The 15,397-nt window shown below is 38.9% G+C and overlaps 2 gene segments (V, D, J or C); one reads left to right on the forward strand and one right to left on the reverse strand.

Moving 5' to 3' along the window:
- LOC103241327 (immunoglobulin kappa variable 2-24-like) overlaps positions 1-15,397 on the reverse strand; it is a 978,355-nt gene that overhangs the window by 16,401 nt on the left and 946,557 nt on the right.
- LOC103241309 (immunoglobulin kappa variable 4-1-like) lies at positions 12,272-13,227 on the forward strand. The segment is given in 2 exon segments: positions 12,272-12,556; positions 12,770-13,227. Coding segments are annotated over 2 exon segments (507 nt in total).

Genomic DNA, 15,397 nt, shown 5'->3' on the forward strand with positions numbered 1-15,397 from the left:
TGAAGTAGAGGTGGGAGAATCGCTTGATCTAGGAATTTGAGACCAGCGTGGGCAACAGAGTGAGACCATGTCTCTAAAAAAAATAAATAAAAATTTAGCTGTGTGTTGTGTCCCGTGCCTGTAGTCCTAGCTACTTGGGAGGCTGAGGCAGGAGGATGCTTGAGCCTTGGAGTTCGAGGCTGCAGTGAGTGATGATCTCACCACTGCACTCCACCCTGTGTGACAGAGTGAGAGACTCTGTCTCTAAAAAACATAAAAAATAAAATAGTGAGCTCTTGATACACATGACTTGAATGGATCTGAGGGGCATTATGCTGAATATAACGGTCACATATTGCATGATTCCATTTACATAACGTTTTTGTCTTTTCAAAAATATTGCAAGGGGGTACTTCTTGGTTGCAGGGTGTGTGCATTTTTCAATTTACAAATTGGCCTCAAATTCATGTATTAAGTTTACATCCCCACATTTGCAATGATAGCTCCTCCATGGAGTTTCCTCACTCTACATCCTCTCCAATACTTGATATTATCAGGGTTTTTCATTTTTTTCCAGTCAAATGGGCAACACATTGTATTTTATTTTTGGTTTAATATACATATTTGTGTTTTCTGATCACTCACGAGGTTGACCATGGCTATTGGGGTCTCATCTGTTGTGAATTGCCTGTTCTTAAGGTATGCCCAATTTTATTGAGTTGCTTATTTTTTTTCGCTATTGCATAGAAGTTTCCAATCTTTCTTCCCTCCTCTTATTCTTTAATAACAGAATCCCAATTTTTTACAGGGCAACAATGTCCCAGCCAAAAATCTAATTCCTCAGCTCCTTTTCAGTTAGGACTGTTGAGACATAATCTGAAATCTCTTGTGCATTTCTGGAAAAATTTTGCTTGATTGACAGAGGCAATGCTGCTTATTTATCCTTTGTGTTCTATCTTCTTCTGTCTGGAACTTGGCAGAAGCACCATCTTGCAGGATGAAAGTCACAAGCTAGAGTGGAGAAGCAGGCAGGGTAAGGACATGGGTCCTGCAGCAGCTGTCTAGTTCTGAAACACCTGCCTCCAGAGTCAGTCTTGGTGAGAAAAATGTACCTCTTTATCTGATCAAGTTCGTCTAGTTAGATTTCAACTACATGTAGCTGAGTGAATACTGATGAATACTGAATAATGAATACTGGTACACCTTTCCAATATTTTCTCTTAGAGTTCTGCATTGAAGTTTTTAAATAAGTTTAGTCTGTACCTTTCTTTTTCATTTTCAGTCTTCAATTTTGACTTCAAGATAATTCTAGCCCTATGATGTGATTTATGTTTCTAAATAATGGCATTTACCCTCTTTCATTATTCCCTGGAATTGGAAAAAATATAGGTATTTATTTATTTATTAGGTTTTGGTAAAACTTAACCATATGTTTAATGGGAGCTGGACTTTGATTTAAGCAAACTTGGGGTAAAAATAGTTTGAAGACAATCAAGGAAATTTGAATAAGAAATGGGTATTGGATATTAAAGAGTCACTCTCCATTATGCTAGAAATCATAATAGAATGGTGGTTATTTTTTAAAAGTCCTTGTCAGTTGGCAATATATTAATGATTGACTGAAAAATACTACCAGCATCTGTGTGTGAGAGGGTGAGAGAACAGTAATTGGTTGGGGGGCGGTAGCTGAAACAAGATTGGCAAAATGTTAATTTGTGAAGCTTACGGTTCGTTTTACTATTTGTGTATATTCATAAATGGTTGAACGTTCCTATAAACATTGAAAATGAAAATAAAGTGGTTTCACGTTGCTGACTGTGACTGTCACATCTGACACATTTTACCAAAACCTGTCAGCAGATGGCAGTGTTGTATAAACCATGAGCCTACACAGGCCTAATGGACCATTGTGCTTGCTAAGTAACAAAAGCAATGACACAGGTCAGATTTTATTGCTTTTAGACAAAAGGGCATGGTAAGATTTGCAGAGTAAAGAACAGGTACAGAGTAATAATAAATTATTTTTAAAATTCTAAGTGATTCACTAAAGTCTTATAGAGAAGTTAGGTAGAAAACTACATAAAATCCCCATAAACCTATGAACTTATTACAATTATAAAATCATTTGGCCTTTCTCTCTTTCTCAAAGTCTCCTCTTATCTGAAATTTAAATCAGTATTTTCATACATACATATTTGCAAAACCTACTTGGAATTTGCTTTAAAACCTTATATGATAAACATAAATATTATTCTGTCATTCTTTTTACCCAGCTTTTAACTGGCATAGTTCAATCAATGAAAAGAGCTCCATATTTTAAAAGATTTTCTAATTATGACAACAGGTAACATTTCATAGATGATAAAATGTCTTATCAACTAATACCATTGTATATTAACTTAGGTTATGTACAATAGCTTTAAGAACCAGTTGTAGAATTTGATATATAGAAAATAATATAGACCCTGTCACTGGACAAACTTATGGTGGAATCATTTTTTGTGTTGTTGTGGAAAAATTATTCTTTCTGAAACCCTGCTTGGATTTTTTTTTAAAGCCTATAATTTGGGCATCCTTATAAAGTAGTGAAGTCTGAAATTAAACAATCAATGTAAGAGAGCTAGTTTCCTTTCTCGGCAAGAGAATATGACTCTAAAATTTATGGCCAAGTTAGACTATTTCTATCTTGCCTCTTTCCCCTAAAATATTTGGGTTTAATTAAAAATTTACAAAGAAATTAGAAAAATAAAAGTAAAAATAGAAATTCAAATTGAGATAAAATAACAGTGGTTATCAAAATCAACCCCTATTTTGATATAGAAAAGAAAAGAAAAAAGATAATTTGGACATCACAAAAATTAAACTTCTGCTCTTCAAATGGCACATTAAGAAAATAAAAGGCACCACATATTGGGAGAACACATTCATAAAACACAAATGTGAGAAAGAAATCGTATGCAGAATATACAAAGAACTCTCATAGTCCATAGTAACAACACCCCAATAAAAACTTGACCAAAAATTTGAAAGGATATGTCATCAAAGAAGGTATATAATGAAGTTACAATACTAGGCTCGAGCAAGTGGAACCCTCATACACTGCTGATGGGAGTGCAAAATAGCACAGCCACTTTGGAAAACAGTTTGGTAGTTTCTTATAAAGTTCAACATACACCTACCAGATGACTCAGCAGTCCCAAAGCTAGGAATTTACCCAAGCGAAATGAAATCCTGAGTTCACACAAAAACCTGCATTGAAAAGCTTACGGCAACTTTATTCTTAGCAGCCAAGAATTAGAAATGACCTAATGTCTTTAAATTGTTAACTAGATAAATGGTCTGTGGCATATCCACAAAATGGAATACTACTCAACAAAGACAGTGAACTAGTGATATATGAAACAGCATGGATGAATCTCAAATGCATTCTCCTAAGTGAACAAAGTCAGACTCAAAAGGCTTCACACTGCATGGCTCCATTTATATGACATTCAGGAAGAGGCAAACGATTGGATCAGACAAAAACCAGTGGTTGCCAGGGGCTGGGGGTGAAGGAAGGGGCACAAAGGGACATTAAAGGATAGTTGACCTGTCTTATATCTTTTTTTTTTTTTTTTTTTTTTTTTTTTTGAGACGGAGTCTCGCTCTGTCGCCCAGGCTGGAGTGCAGTGGCCGGATCTCAGCTCACTGCAAGCTCCGCCTCCCAGGTTCACACCATTCTCCTGCCTCAGCCTCCCGAGTAGCTGGGACCACAGGCGCCTGCCACCTCGCCCGGCTAGTTTTTTGTATTTTTAGTAGAGACGGGGTTTCACCATGTTAGCCAGGATGGTCTCGATCTCCTGACCTCGAGATCCGCCCATCTCGGCCTCCCAAAGTGCTGGGATTACAGGCTTGAGCCACCGCGCCCGGCCGACCTGTCTTATATCTTGAATGTGGTTGTGGTTTCAGAGCTATGCATTTGCCAAAACTTATAGAAATATACACGAAAGGGTGGCTTTTATTGTAATTTATACCTCAGTAAACCTCACTTAACCAGTTTTTGATTGATCACAAAATCTGGTTCTGAGCTTCTTGGAAACTGACTAAATGAAGATAATGTGTTAAGTTACATAATTTTCATCTAGGGGAAAAAATTCTAGTTTCTAAGTGTGACTGAAGGTTTTCCTGGGATAAAAGTTGAAGACAATTTCTATCTTGGGGCATTGCATAGGAGCTGCTAAAAAGATAATATTGCGGGCATTGCATAGAAACTGCATTGGATAATACTCTTAGTAGTAATTTCATAGAGAATAAAAAACAGAATTCGTATGACTTTATTTTTACTTGTATAATTTTAAGTGGTACAGGTGCAATTTTGCTACATAGCTATATCGTGTAGTGGTGAAGTCTGGGCTTTTAGTGTGTCTATCACTTGAATCATGTACATTGTATCCATTTAGTATTTTCTCATCACTCAACCTCCTCCCACCCTTCCACCCGTCTCAATCTCCAGTGTTTATCACACCACATTCTATGTCCATGTGTACACATTATTTAGCTCCCACTTACAAGTGAGAACATGTGACATTTGACCTTCTGTTTCTGAATTATTCACTTAAGATAATGGCCTCCAGTTCCAACCACATGGTTGCAAAAGATATGATTTCATTCTTTCTTTATAGCTGAATAGTATTTCATTGTGGTATGTATGCACGCGCACACACACACACACACCACGTTTTCTTTATCCAATCATCTGTTGATGGACACTTGGGTTGATTCCATATCTTTGCTATTGTGAATATGGCTGCAATAAACATGTGAGTGAAGATATCTTTTTTATATAATAATTTATTTCCCTTTGGGTAGATACGCAGTAGTGTTAATGCTGAATCACATGGTAGTTCTATTTTTAGTTCTTTGAGAAATCTCCCTAGGGTTTTCCATAGAAGCTGTACTAATTTACATTCCCACTAATAGTGTATAAGCATTCGCCTTTCTCTGTATCCTTGCCAACATGTTATTTTTTGGTGTTTTATTAATAGCCATTCTGACTGCTGTAAGATAATATCTCATTGTAGTTTTAACTTGCAATTCTCTAGTGATTAGTGATTTGAACATTTTGTTTTTTGTATGCTTCCTGGCCATTTGTATAGTGTTTTAGTCTGTTCTTATGCTGCTAATAAAGACATACCCAAGATTGGGTAATTTATAAAGAAAAAGTGGTTTAATTGACTCAGTTCCACATGGCTGGGGAGGCCTCACAATCATGGCAGGAGGCAAAGGAGAAGCAAAGGCACATCTTACATGGAGGCAGGCAAGAGAGTGTGTGCAGGGGAACTCCCCTTTATAAAATCATCAGATCTCATAGGACTTACTCAGTATCACGAGAACAGCATGGGATAAACCTGCCCTCATGATTCAATTACCTCCCACCGGGTCCCTTCCATGATATGTGGGGATTATTAGAATTTAAGGTGAGATTTGGGTGGGGACACAGAGCCAAACCATATCATATACCTTCTTTTGAAAAATGTCTATTCATGTCTTTTGCCCACTTTTTGGTGGGGTTGTTTTGTTGTTGTTGTTCTTGAATTGTTTGAGTTCCTTATAAATTCTAGACATTAGTTCCCTGTAGGATGCACAGTTTGCAAATATTTTCATGCATTCTGCAGATTGTTCACTCTATTGATTATTTCTCTTGCTGTTCAGAAGCTTTCTAGTTAAATTAAATCCTGTTTGTCTATTTTTGTTTTTGTGCCTGTGCTTTTGATATCTTAGTCCCGGATTCTTTGCCTAGATCAATTCCAGAAGCATTTTCCTTAGGTTTTCTTCTAGTGTTTTTGTAGTTACAGGTCTTATATGTAAATCTTTAATCTGTCTTGAGTTAACTTTTGTATTTCGTGAGAGATAGAGGTCTAGTTCCATTCCTCTGCATATGGCAATTCAATTTCCCCAGTACTGTCTATGGAAAAGGATCCATATGACTATTTCTTGTATAAATGTTGAATGTGAATAGAAAGCATCAGATGGTAAAGCTGGTATGTGGCTTGGGAATCAGGTGGACTGTCCATCTGGTGGTCTCAGAGGGTGGCCTCCTAGGTATTCACCTTGATGAAGCTAGCAGAGCTGAGGGCACACTTTTATGCTTGTGTGCTCACGAACCCTTGGATGCAATTTCAGAGCTGGATAGATTCTACTATTGCAAACCAATATGTTGATGTTGGTTTGATCTAGGCGCAATATGATGCGCCTAGAAATCTAACCATCCTGTAAACTTGACGACGGCATCCTCTGGCCAGCATGTTTCTTCCTAGTTGGAGGCGTGGTATGTTCAATGGAGCATCAACTTAGACACGGAATTAGAATCCTAACTCTGCATCTTATGAACTAGGTGTGACATTAGGTAAATTATTTAACTTTCCCCAAGCCTCAAATTTCTCATCGGAAATGTGGAAATAATAACATTCCTCTTATAAACTTGCTGTGAGGAGTAAATAAAATGTTTATTTAATTACTTAGCATAATCCCTGGGAATGTAATTTCTTGGTAAATACTAATTTTTGTTGGTTAGATCCAGTTACAGGGGAAGCAAATTTACAGATACATGGTTCATAAGCAACAGGTTTTCTGGATTATTGTCTTACACACAGTGACCAGACCGATCTTTAAAAATCACAAACAAGAAACAAACCAAGTTATTCCACTGCTTAAACTCTCTGCAAGTTTCTTATTGCACTTAGAAACTCATTGTTATGATCCCTAGGCCAACATCTGTGGTTCTCACCCTTGGCTACTGTGCATAGAAACTCCTGGAGAACATTGAAAACTGCTGGTGCCCAAATTGATGCCTAGAGATTCTGAGGAGCCTGGTCAGTGTGGGGACTGGGCACTGCGACTTTTATGAGCTCTCTAGGTGTTTCCAGTATGATCTTGCCCTGACCCCTCCCTCCTGTTTAACTGTGTTTCTTATTGGGCCTTCTCTCCTTCCCTGTTCCTATGACTGGGACCTCACTTCTAATCTTTGAATGCACTGAGCTCTTCCTTCAGGACCTAAAGCCTCTTCATTACTGAGTCAGGTGCTACCACCCCTTCCATGTCAAGCTTACATTCCAACTTCATTATGACTCTGGCCTCTGGTCAGAACCTGGAGTGCTCTTTCCCTTCAGGAAGCTGAGGCTTGGAGGCTCGGGACTTCACCATCAGTCTTTTGTTCCTAGTTGTAGTTGGAATCTCGTGCATTTTCATGTACAGATTACACCATTTACAGGGCCCATCTGGTCTTCACAGTGAAGAGAGAAGTCTTAGCTGTTCAACAGTCATGTTGCTTGCTATTGGAGCCCCTGATATGTGGCCCAGACTTTGGTGAGGCGAGTGAGGCATTGCCTTGGTCATAAAATTTAAGGAGGTCTCCCAAACTCAATAGTCAAGATAAAGAATATTTTAATGCAATATTTAAGCAATTAAATTAATGCAAAAAATCCATGATTAAAAAAATCAGAATTTAAGTCAATTACGGGTCTATTAGTGAATAAAGAGATATCAATAGGGACTGCTTTATTTTACTGTATTTTATTTATTTAAACTTTTTTTTTTTTTTTTTAAGATGGAAGTCTCACTCTGTTGCCCAGGCTGGAGTGCATTGGCACAATCTTGGCTCACTGCAACCTCCACCTCCTGGGTTCAAGCAATTCTCCTGCCTCAACCTCCCAAGTAGGGATTACAAGTGCCTGCCACCACTCGTGGATAATTTTGTATTTTTAATAGGGACGTGGTTTCACCATGTTGGCCAGGCTGGTCTTGAACTCCTGACCTCAAGTGATCCTCCCGCCTTGGCCTCCCAAAGTCTTGGGATTACAGGTGTGAGCCAACACGCCCAGCCAGGGACTGTTTTATATTTGTGGCTAACGGGGATTTGAGGGATAATTTTAGTCTGTTCTGCTTTCTTGGGTTGTGTTACCCAAACTGCTTTATGGGGATTTCCAACGATGTAAATTTTGTGATGAAAATATTTTATAGTAAAGCACACATGGCCGTATTGCGGAAAGAAATGCCAAAATTTTACGAAAATTTAAAATAAATCAAGCTCAACTACTGGAGAAGCTGAGGTAGGAGGATCGCCTGAGCCCGGAGGTTGGAGGTTACAGTGAGCCATTCATTCGAAAGCAGAACAGAATCAAATTATCCCTCAAATGTGTTACAGCCACAATATAAAACAGTCATTACTGGCATCTCTTTATTCACTAGATAGATCCTGAATTGTCTCCCTCCGTCGCCCAGGTTAGAGTGCAGTGCGAGACCTTGTCTCTAAAACAAATAAATAAATAAATACAAAACCAAATACAAACAAAAACAAGCTCAAGACTTTGAAGAAATGGTACCCCAGAGCTTTGAGAACAGACTCCCGAGTTACACATATTTTCTTCTTTCTGCCACTAGGTGGAGGCAGTGGAGCGGGTTGAGAAGCACTGTCATAAAGCTTGTAATTAAAGAACATCAGAGTGCCAGTGGAGTTGCTATAAGTGCAGAGTAGCTACTCTTGTGCTGTATACTTGGTCGCGCATGAGAGAGAAGTGAATGGGAGGGAGGCTCGAAACTATGGGAAGCGCCCTAAGAATCAGGTCTGATGAACTGACATAATCGGCCTTGCACACAACTTTTCTGGCTGAACCTGCACTTCCCATAAGTCAAATGCAAATGTTGGACGGAATGTCTCGTGAGGTTCTTTCTGGCTTGTACAATCTGAGCTATTTTAAAGGAGAAATGCTGACGAGCAATCGTCCTTGGAATTTGCAGTGCATAGACTTGACCAGCAGAGGGCAGCAGTGCCCACCCCTTTTAAGGAGTAACCTTCCAAATTTTCTACTGCCATGGGAGAGTTCTGATCCTACAAATGAGACAGCGTTTGGACCACTTAATAACAACCAACCCTAAAAGTAAATTTTCTTTTTATTAAACATTTTAATTTTATATTTGTAAACAGAAAAGAAATCCTTATTGTGTTGGCTCTGGGACACCACTTTCTTAGTTCAACTCCTTCTTCCCTGACCACTGCTTCTAAGTCTCCTGTGATGGTTTCTTCTCATCTCTTTGACCTCTGCTTGTTGGGTTACCTACGAGGGCCCAGTCTGCCTTCATTGATTTAACTCATTGCCTAGTAACCTCGACCTGTTTCCCAAATTTGCATCTTCAGCCCAGACTATTTCTCTGAACTCCAGAATCACACATATTCATCCACCTGTCCAAGGGATATTACCAGTTAGAGGTCTAGCAGGTATCTCAAATGTCTAATATGTTCAACTCTAAGCCCTGATTCCCACCTGCCTTCCCTGCCTCAGCAAATGTCCTTCCAAATTCTCTAGTTGCTCAGGTTCAAGCACTTGCAACCACCTTGATTTCACATTTCTCCCATGCCTCACATCCAATATGTTAACAAATGCTATTTTTCCTACCTTTGAAACATGACCTTTGAAACTTTTCACTATAGTTGCCACTGGGCCTCTTGACTGCTATCAAGAAAGGAGGTATGTTCTGGTTTGTAAAGATTATTAAAGGATGTTAAATTGGGACTTTTTAAAAAAATTTGTTTTGTAAGGTATCTCAAAGGCCGGGAATAACATAATAGATATTGTGTCCTCTAATGGAACGATTCATTTTCTCTCCTCCTCCACTGCCTTTCTGGGGATGGTGGAAATATTGGAGCATTTTCAGAATAAGAAACAATTTTATTGCTGTTCACCAGATGTCAGGAGGGTGTGGTGTGGTGGGCCTGTAAGTGGACTGTTTAACCCTAGAACTTAGAAACTAGGGTCCCTGTGGAGTACAAACCCTAATAGGTCTTGGTGAGTAACAGAAGAGATAAAAGAGAGCTCAGTCCGGTCATAAATCCTTTGACCAGTTGCCATCTATTGCCATGAGAAATTTCCCAAGAAGGCACCCACCTCTTTTGCAGACAATTCTGTTTACTAGATTCTGGAGGATTCGTTATCATCGTATCATAGAACTGCCTTCTAGTTGGATGGTGCGTTAGTCAGAATTCTTTTTGCAAGTAACGTAAGCCAGCTGTAACACATACAACTAGAAAAAGAATCAGAAAAAAAAGTAGTTATACTAATGTGAAAGAAAAAATAAACCTCAGGACCCCAAATCACTAAACCAAAAGGGAAAGTCAAGTTGGGAACTGCATCAGGCAAACCTGCCTTCCATTTTATTCCTAAATAAGACAGCTGCAAAAATAAAAAACTACATAGCTCCCTCACAATTTTCCCACAAGGGAATTCCTTGTGGATAAAGAAAGGACTGAACTCAAAGTCATCCCTCTGTTCACTTCAGACAAATGCATATGCATTGCTTCTTCTGCCCTATTGTTTCAATAAGCCGGACTAAGGCATAGATGAGTATTTCTCTACCCACCTTTCATATGTGAATTGTATATTCAGTGAAAGGCTGATTAGAGACTCAAAATAATGCAATCTCATGAGGAAGGCCCCTTCCCTGCCTCGAGCTGTCACGCCTTTCCAGACCGAAGTGATGTACATCTTATACACACAATGATTGATGTTTCTTGTCTCCCTAAAATGTATAACACCATGCTGCGCCCTGACCGTCTTGGGCACGTATAGTCAGGACCTCGGGAGACTTTATGATGGGCTTCGCTTTAACCTTGGGAAAAAAAACTTTCTAAATTAATTGAGATTTGTCTCTGACACTTTGAGTTCGCACTAGGTTGCTCACAAAGACACAGGGAAGGCTGTAGATCCAGGATGGGGCTATGCAGGTGGAAAATGTACCCTTGATCATGTCAGTAAACTAATCCAGGGATACGCCCAAAACATGTTCGGCAGCGTGAGGCTGCAGCATGCGCTGATGACATGACTACTTATGGACTTGGTCTCATTGCTAATGTGAGTCATTTTCTTGATTACTTTTCTCAAATTTGGGTGAGGTGAATCCTTGTGGAGGTAGCTCCACAAGATGGTGTAACAGGGGGCAATGTGAAGCCATGTAACCTTATCAAACATCTTTTTAGAGTGTCCATTTTACTTGAATGTTTCATGGAAAAAAATTATATTGAAATTTACACACACATAAAAGGCACAAGTTGTAATATTTACTATGAGAAGAAAACATGATTTAAAAGATAAGCTTCAAACTGCACAAATAGCAGTGGGGGAGACGAAGATAGTTATTCACTTCCCTCTGCAGCTTATTGTGAACCATGAGAAGCCCCATCTTAAAGCGTCTGATGAAATACACTGACTTATAATAGCAGATTTGTGCATATCTTATTTTAGCCTTTTCTGCTAGACTTTGGGTTGGAGAAGTGATGTGAGAAGGTGGAAAGAGCACAAAATTAGGAGTCAAAAGGCCTGGTTTTAACCTCAGCTCTGCCACAAACTAAATAAGTGACCCGGGTTAAGACATTTCTATCTGTGCCCTCTAAGATATTTCTTTACATCAAATAATGCAATAGATAATTTCTATGATTCTTTTTGGCTTTTAGTCTGTAAGTCATTGGAATGGAGACGTTAGGCGAGCATTCTTCTTTGGAGCTGTAGAACATTAGTGTGATCACCAGAAGGCACAAGATCCTGTGGTGATATAGGAGTATAGGAAATGAACAAAACACAGTCTTCTCTCACTCACTTCTCTCACAGTCTTCTCTCACTTCTCTCTCTCTTCTGTCTTTTATGTATTTATATTATCCATAATAGAGTAGGTTATACCACTGCCCCAAATCTCATGGTCTAGCACCAACAAATGCTTATGTCTTGCTCTTGCTACATTCTTCACAAAGGCCATGCAGTCACTCAAGGATCCAGGCAGACAGAGGCTCTACCATCTTGTATTTGCACCATTTGGAGCACATAGCCTCTTAAGTTGCTTCTGTAGATAAAGGATAGACAGGAAAATTCCATATGCTCTTTTTCCTGCCTCAACCTGCAACGGATGTATGTTACTTCCATGCCTATATCATTGGCCATAACTGATTACATCTGTAAGGAGACTGGGACATATAGGTGAGCAAATGGAACATATAGAAAGTAATGAGTTATTTAATATCCCGAGCTGCCTTTGGAAAATGTTGCTGAGCAGGCATTGAAGAGTATCAATAAAATTTATTGAGAATTTATTATGATTGATTAACACAGGTAAAAGCCAGCATATTACTGATTAATATAGGTAAAACACAGTTAAGAAATTGGGAATGCTTTCTCTTCTGCTATGATGCACAAGGTGTTTAACATTTATGCCCCTATGAAAATTACTAGGTAGTCCTAGTCATTAGATCATCTAGAAGTTTGTAGTTTTAGAGCTTCGAAGTTGACTTCTGTCTTTTCTATTCATAGAGTTACATATTCTGTGGTGATATTTTTGGCTCTTGATTTACATTGGATACTTTCACAACCCACTGCTCATGAAATTTGCTTTTGTACTTACTGATCGTTTTTGCATAGACCCCTTCAGGCCATGACCAGCTGTTCGGATTTTATAAACGGGACCTTTGCATTGTGAACTGAGCTACAACAGGCAGGCAGGGGCAGCAAGATGGTGTCGCAGACCCAAGTCTTCATTTCCCTGTTGCTCTGGATCTCTGGTGAGGATTTCAAAAGTGCCACAGTCTTTTCAGAGTCATATCTGTGTAGAAATAAAAAAAAATTAAGATATAGTTGGAAATAATGACCATTTCCAATATGGATCCAATTATGTGCTGACTTATACTACTACTAGAAAGCACATTTAAATGACATATTTCAATTATATATGAGAAAGCGTGTGTAAGTTTATGTATAATCATTGTCCATTACAGGTGCCTATGGGGACATTGTGATGACCCAGTCTCCAGACTCCCTGGCTGTGTCTCTGGGAGAGAGGGTCACCATCAACTGCAAGTCCAGCCAGAGTCTTTTATACAGCTCCAACAATAAGAACTACTTAGCCTGGTACCAGCAGAAACCAGGACAGGCTCCTAAGCTGCTCATTTCCTGGGCATCTACCCGGGAATCCGGGGTCCCTAACCGATTCAGTGGCAGCGGGTCTGGGACAGATTTCAGTCTCACCATCAGTGGCCTGCAGGCCGAAGATGTGGCAGTTTATTACTGTCAGCAGCATTATAGCTCTCCTCTCACAGTGCTTCAGCCTCGAACACAAACCTCCTCCCCATGCACTGGGCCAGTGGGTCTTCGCTGCAGCAGCTGCTTCCTCTGCACACAGCCCCAAACATGCGGGCTTCCTCTGTGTGTCAGGGAGGTCACTCTCTTGATTTAGTCCTTGGAGGGTTTGCAGGGCCCAGGACAAAATGAAGGGATTTGGCTTTCTGGATTTCTTTCTGCGGAAGGTTATTAAAGCAAAATGTTGTAAAGATCCCTTAGAGACATTGTCAGGAGTTTCCGTGTTTCAGGAACCTTCATGTTTCACGTGGAAACATCACATGACTGAGCCAAATAGATTTATCTTTACTTTCTAGACCAGGGTTCACTGAGTTTTACACACTGACCAGTGAATTGTTTCTTCTGTGTGCTTCCTTGACTCTGGAAAGTTTCTACTTAGATTCCTAATTCTCTTGTTTTTTTTTTTTTCTTCATCTGCAATCCTTCCCAATATTAAACCTTGATCCTTCCTATTCATAGCCTCCCACATAGTGTCCCTCTGTAGCTTTTTCCTTCCAGAGACCCTGTTTTTCAACAAAACCCATCTGGTCGATGTTGTTGAAAATTCTTATTCACTCTACCTCCTTTTGTTCTGCCCTTCCCACCCCCAGTTTCTTTCCATCATATTAATACTTTCACAGGCAATTTTCTAATTTTTGTTACTCTAGAAATATGTGACAGCATTTTTCATTGCCTTTTACAATAGTTTGCCAACTTTCTTCTTATTTATTTATCATTTTTTAATTTTCAATTTTCATGGTACATATATATATATATATAGTAGCTGAGATATTTAGATACCGGCATGCAATGTGTAATAATCACATCATGGAGAATGAGGTCTCCAGGCCCTTAAGCATTTATCCTTTGTGTTACAAACAATCCAATTATACTGTTTTAGTTATTTAAAACTGTATAGTTAAGTTATTATTGACTAAAGTCACCCTGTTGTGCTAGCAAATAGTAGGACTTATTTATTCTTTCTAACTACTTTTTTGTATCGATTAACTATCCCTACTTTCCCCCTACTCCCCACCCCCGCCCACTACTCTTTTCAGCCTCTGGTCGCTCTCCTTCTAGTCTCTATGTTCATGAATTCAATTGTTTTCATTTTTAGACTCTGCAAATACCTGAGAATAAGTGATGTTTGTCTTCCTGTGCGTGGCTTATTTCACTTAATGTAATGATGTTAGTTCCATCCATATTGTTGCAAATGACAGGATCTCTTTCTATTTTATGGCTGAATAGTACTCCATTGTGTTTATGTACTACATTTTCCTTTTCTGTTCATCTGTTGATGGATATTTAGGTTGCTTCCAAATCTTAGCTATTGTGAACAGTGCTGCAACAAATATGAGAGTGCAGATATCTCTTTGGTATACTGATTTCATTTCTTTGGGGTATATACCCAGCAGTGGAATTGCTGAAGGACATGGTAGCTCTATTTTTAACTTTTTGAGGAACCTCCAAACTGTTCTCCATAGTGGATGTACTAATTTACAGTCCCACCAACAGTGTACAAGGGTTCCCTTTTCTCCACATTCTTGCCAGCATTTGTTATCGTTTGTCTTTTGGATATAAGCCATTTTAACTGGGGCGAGATGATATCTCATTGTTTTGATTTGCATTTCTCTAATGATCAATGATGCTGAGCACCTTTTAATATGCCTGTTTGTCATTTATATGTCTCCTTTTGAGAAACATCTATTCAAATCTTGTGCCTATTTTTGATTGGGTTATTAGACTTCTTACTATAGAGTTGTTTTAGCTTCTTATATATATTATGGTTCTTAATCTCTTGTCAGATGGATAGCTTGTAAACTTTTTCTCCTATTCTGTGGTTGGCTCTTCACTTTTTTGATTGCTTCCTTTGCTGTATAGAAGCTTTTAAACTTGATGTGATCCCATTTGTCCATTTTTGCTTTGATTGCCTGTGCATTAAAGTGGGTGCACAGGGGTATTACAAGTGGGGTATTACTCACGAAATCTTTGCCCAGACTCACATTGTGGAGAGTTTCCCAAATGTTTTCTTGTAGTAGTTTCATAGTTTGAGGTCTTAGACTTGTCTTTAATCCATTTTGATTTGCTTTTTCTATATGGTGAGAGATTGAAGTCTAGTTTCATTCTCTTGCATATGGGTAGCCAATTTTTCCAGCATTATTTATTGAAGAGACTCTTTTCCCTAGTGTCAATTGATGACACTTTTGCTGAAAATGAATTCACTGCAGGTATGTGGATTTATTTCAGGGTTCTGTATTCCTTTCGTTGGTCTATGTGTCTCTTTTTAT

The sequence above is a fragment of the Chlorocebus sabaeus genome, chromosome 14 (genome assembly GCF_047675955.1).
Source record: "Chlorocebus sabaeus isolate Y175 chromosome 14, mChlSab1.0.hap1, whole genome shotgun sequence".
Lineage (NCBI taxonomy): Eukaryota > Metazoa > Chordata > Mammalia > Primates > Cercopithecidae > Chlorocebus > Chlorocebus sabaeus.